At 42.2% G+C, this 13,652-nt stretch overlaps 1 protein-coding gene across 1 annotated transcript; it reads right to left on the reverse strand.

The window, feature by feature from the left end:
• Positions 1–34: 34 nt before the first annotated feature.
• On the reverse strand, positions 35–12,834 carry LOC134637001 (protein-tyrosine sulfotransferase 1-like). The gene is made up of 6 exons (XM_063487312.1): positions 12,532–12,834; positions 8,062–8,757; positions 6,754–6,912; positions 6,348–6,601; positions 2,140–2,341; positions 35–680 (listed from the first exon to the last, which is right to left on the reverse strand). The coding sequence occupies exons 2-6, from the start codon at positions 8,467–8,469 to the stop codon at positions 645–647; spliced, it is 1,059 nt and encodes a 352-aa protein (XP_063343382.1). The 5' UTR covers positions 8,470–8,757; positions 12,532–12,834; the 3' UTR covers positions 35–644.
• Positions 12,835–13,652: the final 818 nt, after the last annotated feature.

The raw sequence follows: 13,652 nt of genomic DNA on the forward strand, positions 1-13,652 counted from the left end.
ATTACAAGAAAAACTTCACATTACTGCAAGTGTACTGACATATGCAGACTCCGTCGTTCCTTTAAATGGTGCTATGTCAATTTGGCGCCACCGGGTGGCGCTAAGGAGGGCATTAAACTAGTAAACAAATAGGTGGACCACAGCAAGAGGTGACATTTATTTTCTTTTTAATAATGCTCAACAATTTACCACAATTAGAAATTGTTCCAGTTCTGAAATTCCTGAATGGGCAACAGCAAAATAATTTATTAAGAAAATAAACATACGTCTTCAAAAAATATACAGTCATTATGCTTCACGAACACCGAGCTCCCAGCGAGTGAGGGATTGGTCTGAAGACAGATTCACATTGTGATGGTGAGGTCATAACAGCTGACATGATGGTCGAGCTGAAACACAGATTCGACCTGGAGGGGTGGAACGATGAGGGGCGAAGAAGCAGAACTTCCCTGAGCAGGTAGTCCACTCCAGACCTGCATCTTAAACACTCCACCAGTGTACAGACACGGACACCGCACACGAGTCTTACGAACGACTCAGAAACACACATGGAACACTTAAATCTTTCCCGCCAGGTGTAGCTCCTCCAGAACTTGAAATCTGTCGTTGCGGCGCATCCATATCGCTGAACATCACAGCCATACTTAGCTGGGGTTAGGAACATCTGCTGATTTCGCTTTCTATGGAAAGAAAAGACAGAGTCATTCACAGGTCACAGAATAACAGGAGAAACTATCGAGACTGATTTATGGTTGCAAATTGATTCACTCTGGCAGCTACGTGAAGCTCTCTGCACCGCTGGATGTCACTTGGTGAAACATAATATCTGATTAGAGTGGATTTCTTGCTGTATGTTAACATGCAGGTGCAGCAGTGGATGTGCACCAACATCTGGGCTGCAGCAGCTGTCGAGAAACAAGAACTGTGGCTCCTTCAGACTGTTTATCATGGCACTGAAGATTAAGGTCAAAGACCTGTTAAGGAAGTAGAGGACTGTTTGTTACACACTTCCTGCTCGCTGGCTCATCAGTGTGCATAACAAGGAATGAATTATTGCCAGCTTTTGTAATGTAATTAGCTGCTATAGTCTCATATGGCTGCAATCCGACTCTGAACTGAGGAGGTTGAAGCAACATTTGTGTTCTTGCATTTTGCTACGCCAAGTACTGTTGACTGGCTTCACTTACCCTAATGTGGGCAATCAGGATAAGCGGTTATCAGAGACATGAACAAGTCTACTTGATTCTGATGGATTACAACTACAAGAGTGTTTTTTACTCTCTCAGCTGTAGACTCAGTGGTGTTTAAAGCTGCGTACACACACAAACCGCAAGCAGCTACGGGTGAAATAACCACAGGTGACAGGAAGTGAGCAGGACAAGATAAACTTTTCTCAACTTCCACCTGAGCGACTGAAGCGACTACCAGTGAGAGTGAAGAATACAGCTGATTGACATTTGACTTGTCACTGATTTCATAGCCGTTGGTCTCTAATCTTGAGCCTAACCTGCTACAGAACAGGTTTTTAGAATAAGTTAACATGTCGATGCAAGATGTGAACCTTCCTTGTAATACTGAAAACCCAAGGTTAAGCCTGAAGTTAGGTGGATAAGGCCAAATACTACTTTGGAGTATAGATCTCTGGGCTGTGGTGCATTTGTGAAACAGGCAAACAGAGCTTGCCTATATGCAACACCACAAGTAAAATTAGGCAAGCTACCACAGCAAGGTGTAAAAAGACTATATAATGAAAAAGGATACATCTCTCCTGATCATGGGAAATATAATCATTCGCTTTAGTGAAAACAAGCAGGAAGAAGCTGATGTTTTCCTGTTAACAGAAACATATACAAGCCTACTACAGGACTCCCTTGAATCCTTCTACTCAAGGGCAAATCTTTGTTTTTTTAAGGTTTCTCTTGAGAGGAAAAGCTGGCTCGTTAGTTTAGTTTCACCCATTCCTGAATTTAAAAAAGCAGAGCCAACTTTTCTAATTTAGGTAGTTATTGTTCATCTGCATGTCCTTTTGGTGGTACAATAAAATCTCATTCCACTGTTTCATATGGTAAATTCATCATGTTACGGTTTGGATGTCTAAGTGGCAAAAAGACTTTTAACTTTTAACACTTTTAAACTCACATGTGAGTAGTTGAACTCAGGTGCCAGGGGCTCCGTTTTTGTGTAGTCGGGAGGGTTGGCATGGGGGTCGTAGCCCAGGCGAGCCAGCATGGGAGCGATTTCAGCCATGTCGTTGATCACGTCAGGAGGAATCTGGCCCACCCACTTGGACAGTGCCTCCGTGTTCACTGGCTTCATCACCTGGTCTGTCGAACGCTCCACCCTGCAGAGAGCCAAACGCCCACGTCATGTATGTGAGTGCGTAAGTTTTATACAAAGAGAAATTAGTTCTGCTCATTCATTTGATCTCTTTACAAGCAAGGTGTGCCCCTTCACAGCAGCCTCAATGGGAAATAATAATTCATAAGTTACTGGCCACCAAAGAAAGATAAATAAAAGGGTTAAATACTAAAAAAGCAAATTTATTAAAGAACAAAATAAATATATTTTTTTCTGTGTGCATTTGTGTCATAATCATGATTGGCAAGAATAAAACAGTTTAGTTCTTTACCGTATTTTTTATTTTGTTATTAATTTGCTTTTATTTTGTGTATCGACAGGAAATAATAAAGAGCGTCACAAAGAATTGCAGATGAGAACAGAGAGTAACTCGGAGGAAACTAGTCATTTTAAATCTTCCATATAACTCCCTCTAATTTAATTAATGTGTGCACCCTGTTTCAGCCACATTTCCTACTTTAAGCATTTGGGTGACTAACACTGCGCCGGCCGTTGCATAACTTCTCAAAGTGAGGGTGATAATTCTCTCAGAATGTGGCCTAATTCCTTCAAATGCGCGCCAGGTTTGGGTTTAGCAGCCAGACTCCCACCAAATCCCCCGAGCTTCTGGCCTGCAGAGAAATGCTCTACTTGAGGCACAACAAACAAGTGGAGCAACACAAATTAAAAAGTCTTTCTGTGGGAGTCCTGTAAGCTTTACTTGACCCTGAAAGGTTTGGCTGATTTAAAATGAAGATTTTCGGCATCCTGCACGACTCGCTGAATTTAAGGACGTGATCAGTATTTTTTTTTCTCATGGTGGGTTTGCAAGTCTTTACGTTGCCTGTTTTGAGTTGCATTTTTAGACTTGTGCTTACTGCTTACAGTCCTGTTTTACATGAGAACAAAACATCTGAGGTAAAACCCACAGGGTCTATCGCATTTGGTGACATTCCCTTAAGACTAAACCTGAAACTGTTAGGGGAAAAAATCTGCAGTAGTTTTTTTTATAATAATATAAATGTATTAATCAATAATGAAAACAAACACAAAAACATACACTTGAACTTAAAGTTATTTTTTTGTTAAATGTCACATTACATGAGAAAGCAAATGAGTTTCAACTTTAGAAGACATGAAGGTCTCAGTCATGTGACTTCCTGTGGTTTAAGACTTTTGTTTTGAGTGAACAACTCACACATATCATTCTTCACACATATTTTCACACCGTTGTGCACTCTGCTGTATCTGACACTGTCATCTTAAGAAACAGAGAAAATCTGTTGGAATACAAAACATACAGAACCTGCAGGACTGAGGAGGATCCCAGTGAATTAGCTGAGATCACTCCGCACTTTAAACCCTCGGTGCAGACAGAATGAGTAAAAATCTAATTTTTTTCAGGTGCAACAGTTTCACTTTACTTCTCACTAATGCAGATGGAGTACTATCATATAGAAATGGATAAACATGAAGAAAAATGCGGCCATATAAAAGAACTTATTCATTACATTATGGAAGACTTTATTTTAATTGCACTGTTGTTAATAAGGACAGACATAAGTGTTGGCAGCACTGCAGAATAAACAGTCCAACTGGTGCCTTTATTAATCTTGGACCATCATTTAACCTTCAAGCTGTGCTGCTTATTTACCATAAGCGTAAGTGTAAGAACATTTACTTTTACTAATGATTTGCTCTGTATTTTATTACAATGAAACCTTTATATGTTCATATACAGTTACTGAATAAATATCAAAGATGAGTAAGCAAAAATCTGGTCAGCACATGGAGTGTGTGAGTGAGACGTGTGAGAAGCGGGAATCACAGCTGCCTTTCAGAAGCCTGAAAAAAACAACACTTTCTATCCTGAAATATAGCTGCCCCTCAAAGTCAGCGGGGCGTGAATTCACAGGATGAGTAAACCGTTTAAATTCAGCATCATGCATGTGCACAGCGTATATGGCCTAACAATAATAACAGGAACACAGCCTATTAACTGCAAGCTAACTGCATATTCAGCAAATCTGTTTCTTTCATGCAAACCAATTAAAAAACTTCCCTAGACCTCCTCTAGATTGGATATGGCCGGGTGTGTGTTGACCGTTTACTTCATGCGCATTGGAGCATTTTTACCATCCTCCAGCAGAGACTGCATGAAAATGTGTGGGGTTACTCCTGACTAAAATTTGACGGTCTGATTTTCACTTTTGAAACAACTGAAACACTTTTGGTTTCTCAAGTTGTGAAACATCAAATTTTGAAAAACTAGTAAAATGGGGAAACCTCATTGTTGAGTTAGTTCAGTTTTGAATAAGTCGAGTGAATTAGGCACTTTTAAAAACAACAAGGGTTGAACAAAATGCTGTGAACCAAAGAGGTATAAAATGCAACAGGAAAATACAGAAAAACAGAAGACAAACAAGAGGCAAATCAAAAGAAAGGTGAAAACTCAGTCACATTTAAACGCAGCTGCAAATGGCTGAATAAACTGAGTATTCAGCATACTCCTCTCGCAAGGGGCAACGCCTCTCTTTGTCTGTCTGGGTGCTGCAGCTCTCTGCTCTGAACAGAGTAGAGGGGGCAAGACAATGCTCTGTCCAAAGGCACTAAATCCAGCAAAGAACGTTACAACTTCTCAACAATAGTATGAACTTACAGTGCGTCACATCACACATAGTTTCATCCATTTTCTTCGGCTTCAATTCAGGTTTTTATGTGTAGGGTAGGGGGCTGGTGTTTATCCCACCTACCATAAGGTGAGACTGGGCAAGCAGTCTGTCACAAAACTAACATTTAGTGACAGACAACCATTCACACTCATGTTCACACCTATGTGCAATTTTAGAATTACTAGTCAAGCTAACCCCACTGACTGCATATCCTTGGACTGCGAGGAAGCCGGAGTACTTGGAGAAACCCCTGCAGACACGGGGAGAACATTTGAACATAGGGCCTTCTTGCTGCAAGGCAAAAATGCTAACCACTGCACCATCGAGTTCTCAGTCTAAATTTTCATCTAAAACACCTCCGACATCCCTTCTGGATTTCCAACTTGGAAAGCTGGAAGAAAGCTAGCAGTAGACACAACCAGTATTAAAACTTGAATCTGCACTGCCTATGTTGTGCGTTTTTGATCACTGATCAGGCTCTGTTCATGTACCTGTTTGCAGCGGTATTTTTAAGTGTGAAAACAAGTATTGTGCTCTCTTGCTAGTGATGCATGAATCGTTCAACCTCACTAAGAAGCAAAACAAATCCTGGTTTTCCTCACTGTCCTGCCTTTACTACTGGAATGCGCTCAAATGACATCTCAGTTCAGAGCTACCTGGAAGGCGGCAATTAAGTGTGATGACCTCTGCTGTGAGAGAGATAGATGTCAGGAGATAAGCCTTCCAGCTAGGGTGTGTGTTTAACATTAGCATACACCACAACTCAACAGAAAATACCCTCTTACATGCTCCTTGATGCAACCATACTGCAAGGCTGATCCAGCAGATCATTACATAATTTGCATTTAGCCCTGTCTCCCTGTGCTCTTTTTTTTCCCCATTTAAAAGTGTAAACAACAAACAGAAACTTCTGTTAAACTATTTTCTACACTTAATTAATTCATTTCTAAACAGAACTGAAGGTGAAAATGCAAAGTATGCATGTGCATTAAAACCATTTCATGGTTGAAATGTAGGCTAGAACAATTTGCTAAACTTCTTCAGTGCATGCACACATTGCATGCAAATACATTAGGACTACTGCTACTTCTAAAGGTTAAAAATAAACCACTGTGGGTATCTTATCATGTGGAGAGTTTCAGTGTAGTGTGCTGTTTATTATGCTGAGGTTTTGAGATACCCGCTTCTAAAACGTTTGCCACAACAGAAGCTTTCATTTGAAAAGACACTTGAATCAAAGGCAGATATATAAAGGACGGCTCATCTGAAAACTTTTTAACATTAAACAAACTAAACAGATAAGTATCACTAAAGCTAGCACATATTTCATATACTCACTTTGATAGAGACACGCCACCAGCCTTTCCAATCAGCTCTTCGTGGTGCAGCACCGATGGGTCCCACTGCAAATCCAGAAAGTGCAGCAACTTTCTCATTTCCTCCTCTGGGTGGAGGACAAGCTGCTCATATCGGATGGGCTGACACCTAGCGTATCCGACCGCCTGGCACTGGCTGAACATGGTCTCCACCGCACTGCTCCACTTTGTTAGGCAGTCCCTGTAGCTGGTCAGGTCAAAACCGGAGATGGTCACCTATGAAATGACGCAGAGTGTGAAGGTCACCACAGGAATCCCGACAGGGAAAACCCAGCCAGATGGCATGTTTTTTTTGCATTTCTTGTGGCTGCTCGAACAGCCAGCCTGAGAGGACGCTGTATCATGAAGGAGAAAACAGACAAACGCACCTTGCGTGATATCATTGAGTGCACAGTTGCCCGTCCATCCCGTAGCATGAGCACAAACTTTGCTTTCGGGAAGATGTGAGCCAAATAAGACAGAGACTTCAGTGCAAATGGGTCCTTGTTGCAAAGGCGAGGCGCAGGCTCCCCGTGACCAACTATCACCTGGAACACACACACACCCCGAATAAAGTCAATTATCATCATCTCAATATACAGAAATAATAATTGCATCAATATAAGGACTCACAAATGTCAGCAAACCCCTGGAGGCAGATTGCTGAAACTATTGGAATGAAATGAACTTCATCAATCAAAAAACTTGAAGTTGGAAAAATCTGAAGAACAAACATGTTTGAAATTGACCACAACAAAGAGTGCGGACCCAGGACATTTTATTTGTTTCTCTCACCACAGATGAAACTCAGCCACGAGGTAATTAATACGTAATGCACTAGCTCAAACATAAATGCTGGCAACAACGTCAGCCACTTCTTTAGATTGCGTCGCAGCTCTACAAAGATTCCCAGCAGAAGTGTAAATCGTGCTTAATGGCGACTCGCCGCTGTATTATTGTACTAAACAATAAGGTGCTGCCACTTAGACAAAATTTCCACATCAGTACTTTTGTAGGGGAAGAAGTAAAAACTGTAAACATTTATTCCAGAAAGTCTCATCTTATTAAACTGCTGCAAAAAAGGTCTGAGCTTTTTTACTGGTGTATCGTTAAAATGAAGGTAAAAACCAACACAACTGAATTAACTTCCCACTTTTTTTTGATACACCATTTCTGCTCATTGGGAACTTCTTCCTGTCTCCTTCCTGGAGTTTATATTGTTTATTGTTCATGGGGTCTCTAAGCTCCTCTTTTCTATTTCATCTCACCCTATACAAGCTGTGACAGATGTCTGCTCCTCCCTGAGCCTGGTTCTGCTCAGAACTCATATCTGACTGTTAGAGAGAGAAAGAGAAAGAAAACCTAACTCACAACATAAAGCAGGTTGAGACTGCTGTTGCTGTAAAGTGGTCCTATACAGCTAAGACCGAGCTGAATTAAAGCAAAAAAAGGAACTTTTTACAATATCCTGCAGGTTAATCTGGGCAAGCTAAAGATTTTCGGTGCTGAAGAACTAAACGATGAACTACAGCTTCAAAAATATGGAAATTTGTCCTTCAATATTGGCATTTCTCTGGGGATTTATTGGGCTATACATGTGAATACAAACATGTGACCCTGACTCTCTCACACACTCTTCACCATTAAAAAACACAAAGATGTGTTTCAGTATCGCAAAAGCAGCCTGAGAAACCCACCTCCAACAGGAACGCTCGCACAGCTGAGTCCAACACGTGGTCAGTGACGCCGGCCTCATCCAGTCGTATTCTCTCCTTTACTGAGCGGCTCCAAGTGGCCCTCATGGTCAAGAGGCGGGGAATCACACGGGTCTCTTCTCCACACCGCACGGCATTGTGGGCGTCCAGCATGACGCGCATCAGTGTCGTGCCGCTCCTGGGGAAGCCCCCAATGAAGATAATGGGTGTGTCTTCTGGGAAGTGATCAGTCAGGGATAAGCTCTGATTGCCTGAGCCCAGAGTGAGCTCCATCCATCGGCGCCGATGGCTTTTCGGAGGGCAGTCTACCCCGCTCATCCCCAGGTAGAGAAGGGAGATGGAGCAGAGGAGCACGCAGCCCAGCAGCAGGTTCGATCTGGTGCTCCGCATTGTTGGGGAGGTGTGTGTTTGGGAGTTAGGAGGACATAAAATTAATTCAGGGACAGCTGAGGAGACTGGTGGAGGGACTCACTTTAATACAGCCAGGTCAGTTTGACTTAGCCAGTTTGACAGTCAGCTTTTAGGATGAGTGCTGGAAGTGATCCTGAAGAAATCCTGGAGGATGGTGTCTGGGAAGGCTCCTCACTCTTTTGTAGCTCTTTGGACCCGTTATCGGTGAGCAGGATCCAGGTGTGTCGCACTCCACAACCAGCTGTGCGTTTTATCCATGTTTCCTACCTGAGACAAGAGAGGAACATGTCATAAAACTCAGAAAAAGCTGCGCAAGAATCAGCTTATAAACAAAGACACTGTGTTTCTCAATGTCGGTAAAGCACTTTACTATTAGAGTACTTTCCCAGCCTCATTTTCCAGCTTCTGAGTATTAAAAAGCATGATTATCATGTTACAAATTTCCAATAAATAACTCTCAACATTAGCCCAGAGTGAGTTATCATCTGCTAGCAGTGTGCGAATGGTGGCCGTCGTTTTTGCCAAGAACACTTGCGCGCACGCGCACACACACACACACACACACACACACACACACACACACACACGGGCTTTCAGAGGAGCTGAAATGCATCCAGTTTTTCTCCTCAAAGCATCTATTTTGCATCACTCCTCCGGAGAGCCGCCGACTGCTAAAGCCATATCAAAGTTCACTGCGGCACGCAACGCAGACACACTCTCAGGCAATGTTTCTGAAGCCACTAATTACAGCTCCCTCATGCTTTTATTCTCATGGACAGTTTCTGCCACGCTGAAACGCAAACCAATTTGTTAAAGCTCACATTACTATTGACATCCTGCAACTTCCCCATTTATCTTCTGCAATGTGCATACGAGGAGTTTCACAAGTCGGTGTATAATTCCTCTTACTGGCACTCTAAAACAGCAAAGCATGTATAAAGCACCGAGCCACTACTGACTTAAGTAAATGCTTGAATTAATGCAACTGAAACTGCAGCATCTTGCTAAAGTGTATCTGAAATATTCCTCCATTTCTCAGGGGCATTTTGGCATCCTGCTTGTTCTGTCTGGGTGTGGAGGGATCCCGAACATCTGGATGGCATGTGGGGGAGCAGTACCCTCTGTGGGTTGGATGAAACTGCCTGAAAAAATGTTCTCTCTGGCAAAACTAAAAGTAAAAACAGCTGTAAATGAGGACATCGGGGTTGGGCTATGATGGTTTGGTGCTGTCTTAAACTATCCTAAGTCTAGTAGCACCCGAACGATTTTTACATGTAATTCTAATTTAATTTGATGCAGAGATTAAGCCACTTGGAGCCTGCAGAGAATTAGGGCAAAGTACTGAGCCTTGATGCTTTTTTTCGCCCCTTTTTCCTCAACAGATTTAAAAGCCTGGATCAGACATGTTACAGAAAAAGAAGCATATTTTCCAATTTAAACACTCCAGTGTTTTAGTACTCCCATTGCCAGTTAAACAGACATGTATGGATAGTTTTTGTCTTACATACAGATTCAGTTGAAACAAAGAAGGGAAAGAAATCCTCTCGAATGAGAAACATTAGTTTCTGATTATTTGATGGCACCCGAAGTGCTGAAAATCTACTGGATATTTTATTTTTAGAGGGAGCAAAACACTAGGAACATTTAATTTGTATATTTTTTAATGCTTAGTAAACCAAAAACAAAAGTCAGTTCTCCTTTACTGCACTCCAGTGGAAGTAATAACAAATATCTGAAAACTCAGGCAAACCTTTCTGCATGGGTAAGCACGGGTTTAGAAAGAATGGTTAAATTGGTTTCTGCAAAGACAACATATCTGAAAACTGTCCTTTCACAAACAAACCTAAAATAATAAAAGGAATGAACCATGATCACAGTCCATCTGCAGACTCTGCAGTTCAGGTGGGTTGCAAGAAAGCAACACCTTTAACACCTTTGAGCAGAAGACGGTGACGAAACCTCCAAACAAATATATAAACTGACTTCCTGCCAAAGATAAAAATCTTGACAGTTATGTTTTAAAGTTTCAGTGAAGAGACTCTCAGTTTGCAGTTCTCACCACTGAATGTCCATGTTCATTTGTTTTTATGTTTACTTTATTTATACTCTATACCATAATGACAGACTTTCCTCAGTGAAGTGAATGCTCACCTCAGGTCTCTATATTTGTTTTATTCCTCATTTATTAACGGTGTTTGAATTTTTAGCCCCGCTCACCTGTTCTTACACACACAATGCTTCTGGTTTACAACAGTGAACACACTCTCACCACACACTTTGTTAGGCACACCTGTTCAACTGCTTGTTAACACAAATATCTAATCATCCAAACACATGGCAGTGACTCAGTTGGATGTTGTTCCCAGACAGGCTGATCTGAGTATTTCAGAAAGTGCTGATCTACTGGGCTGTTTTTGCACACAATCATCTCTAGTGTTTACAGTGAGGGGTCCAAAAATAAAAGAGAAAATACCCAGTGAAGGGCAGTTCTCTGTGAGAAAACGCCTTGTGGATGCCAGAGGTCAGATGAGAGAATAACCAGTATGCAATAGAGCATCTCTGAAAGCAAAACACGTGAACTGGGAAGCAGATGGGTTACAGCAGCAGAAGACCGTACTGGGTGCCACTCCTGTAGACTAAGAACAGGAAACAGAGGCTAAAGTGCACACAGGCTCACCAAAACTGGACAACAGAACACTAGAAAAATGTTGCCTGCTCTGACGGTAGGGTCAGAATCTGTTGTAAACAATATAAAAGCATGTTCATGAAAGCATCCATCGTGCCTTGTATTGACAGTTCAGGCTGGTGCTGATGTAATAATGTCGGGGATATTTTGTTACCAACTGAGCATCATTTAAACACCACAGCCTACCTGAGTATTATTGCTGACCATGCCTATCTCTTTATGACTGCACTGCGCTCTTTGCTTTTCATGACTATTTCCAACAGAAAGCAACACTTTCTGGTTTCCTGACATGACAATAATTTCACTGTACTCGTATGTGCTCCACAGTCACCAGATCTCAGTGCAGTAGAGCACCTTTGTAAGGGAACAGGAGATTTGCATCATGGACGTGCAGCCAAAAATCATGTCAATAATGACCAAAATCTCTTTTTCATTGAATCTGTGCTATGAAAAATCAAGACAGTTTAAAACCAAACAGGGATCCAACCCAATACTAGAAAGATGTACCCAATAAAGTGTCCAATGAGTTTCTCTCACAGGAAACATGTGGCTCTAAAAGTAATGAGCGGATCTATGGGTACATCCCTTCTGAAACCCAAAATGATTAGCTGACAGAAAAGCAGCTGAAACAACAGTTTTACTGTCATTAAACAAGGAAGAAGTGTACAAAGTCTACTAAATCACTGTATATCCGTCCTATATCTAGAAGACATTTATCCTGCCATATAAAATGCCACGTTAACCCTAGCTTTAGTAAGGAAATAGTCCTTACTGTCACACAAAAACATACCCTTTGCTCCACATTTAGTTTGTAAGGATGTGCCCTCCTACTCTGTGCTGCATTGTTTCCTTTCGGTGTCAACAAATGTGAAATGACGGTCTCAAAGGCTTATGCTGAGTTGCAGCTGCTTCATCCTGAATTGAGGCTCTCTCTCTCGTTATTTATTTATTTATTTGTTTTTGCCGAGTTGCACAAAAATATGTTGGCCCAGCTGGCTGCTGGTGGGTGTATTTTAAACAGGTCACCGCTGTCACTGCAGTGCGCGTGCTTGTATAAATAGGATTACTGCACGGCAGCAGAGCGCAGGCCCAGCAGCCACAAACATCTGGTCTCCCTGCACCCCGAAACAGGAAGGCAAAAAAGCCGCCAGGTGAGTGAGTGAGTGCCCCGCTGGCGTTCACACACTCACACACCGGGGACACCTACGGCTCTCCATAAACGACAGCCAGACTGTCACGGCGCGTTTTCACCGCCTGCACCTGGTATGGATGGGCTAATTCTGTTCCATTTAGATAGCTATCCTAGCTGGAAATGTCTTAACCGTGAAAAAGAAAAAAAAATGGTGTTCACTCACCAGCCGAAATACGAAGAAGAAACACACACATGGACCTTAAGCCAGAGGCAGACAGCTGCTCTGTCTCCCCCCCACCTTCCTTCTCAACACACACACATCGGTGTTTACTCTCATCTACGGGCGAAGGTCACCGCCGTGGTGTCTACACCATTTCCTAACTTCGTGAGAAGTCGAGCTGTATCTAACATTCACACAGAGAGCGAGAGAGAGAGAGATAGGGGAACAGACGATAGGAGCGCAGGCTGGCAGAGAAAGCTGGGCGCTGATTGGACGAGCACAGCTCTCAATTCTAAAACGCATCTGCTTGGACGATTCTGATTGGTGGACGCGTTAAAGGGCAATTTCGTCGACATAAGAGAAGCCGAGCGAAGCAAAGCAGTTGCACCGGAGGCAAGAATTACTTTACCTTATCGATTTGTATGCTCTCAGTAAAAGCCCACCGGGGAAATTTAATCACAGTGCGCGATTTAGAGGAGGTTAAAGCCGCCTCATTTAATTTACCCATCGTTTCATTAGGAGCAGGTTTTTGGCTACCCTTACAGTCGCCTTTATGATAGATTGAGGCCTCTGTGGACGACCATGTGTGACCAAATTACAAGTAAAGCTGCCAACATGCAATAAATAAAATATTCAATATCGACTCCAGTCCATGGATAAGTCATGAGAGACATGAATAATAAATGAAATAACTAGTGAGGTGATGAAAAAAAAATAAAGGGAAAGAATTATGGGCTTTTGCTTTATACGCTGACACTCTCTGGCCACTTCATTAATTTGCCAGTAAGTGGGCATCAAGTCAAACTATTTAGGCATGTAGATATAGTCAAGATAACCTGCTATCATTCAAAGGGAGCCTCAAAAGGAAAGAACCATTTGATTACAGCAATTCTGGTGATTATTGTTGGTGCTGGTCGAATGACCTGCAAGGATTTTCCCACACAAGCATCTTTAGGGTTTACAGAGAATGGTTAGAAAAAAAAGAAATATCCAGCAAAGAGCAGTTCTCTGTGCAAAAATGCCCTGTTAATGTCTGAGGAGAATGGCCGTACTGCTTTGAGGACACATAAGAACAAAGGTATGCAGAAGAGCATCTCTGAAAGCGCAACCAAATCTTAAAGCAG

The sequence above is a fragment of the Pelmatolapia mariae genome, linkage group LG10_11 (genome assembly GCF_036321145.2).
Source record: "Pelmatolapia mariae isolate MD_Pm_ZW linkage group LG10_11, Pm_UMD_F_2, whole genome shotgun sequence".
Lineage (NCBI taxonomy): Eukaryota > Metazoa > Chordata > Actinopteri > Cichliformes > Cichlidae > Pelmatolapia > Pelmatolapia mariae.

Coding starts and splice junctions, on each gene's coding strand:
- LOC134637001 (XM_063487312.1), bottom strand. CDS start 8,469: ATGCGGAGCACCAGATCGAACCTGCTGCTGGGCTGCGTGCTCCTCTGC. Junction 6,913..8,061: donor TGCGAGCGTTCCTGTTGGAG/GTGGGTTTCTCA, acceptor TGTGTGTTCCAG/GTGATAGTTGGTCACGGGGA. Junction 2,342..6,347: donor GGTGGCGTGTCTCTATCAAA/GTGAGTATATGA, acceptor GGCTCTCTGCAG/GGTGGAGCGTTCGACAGACC.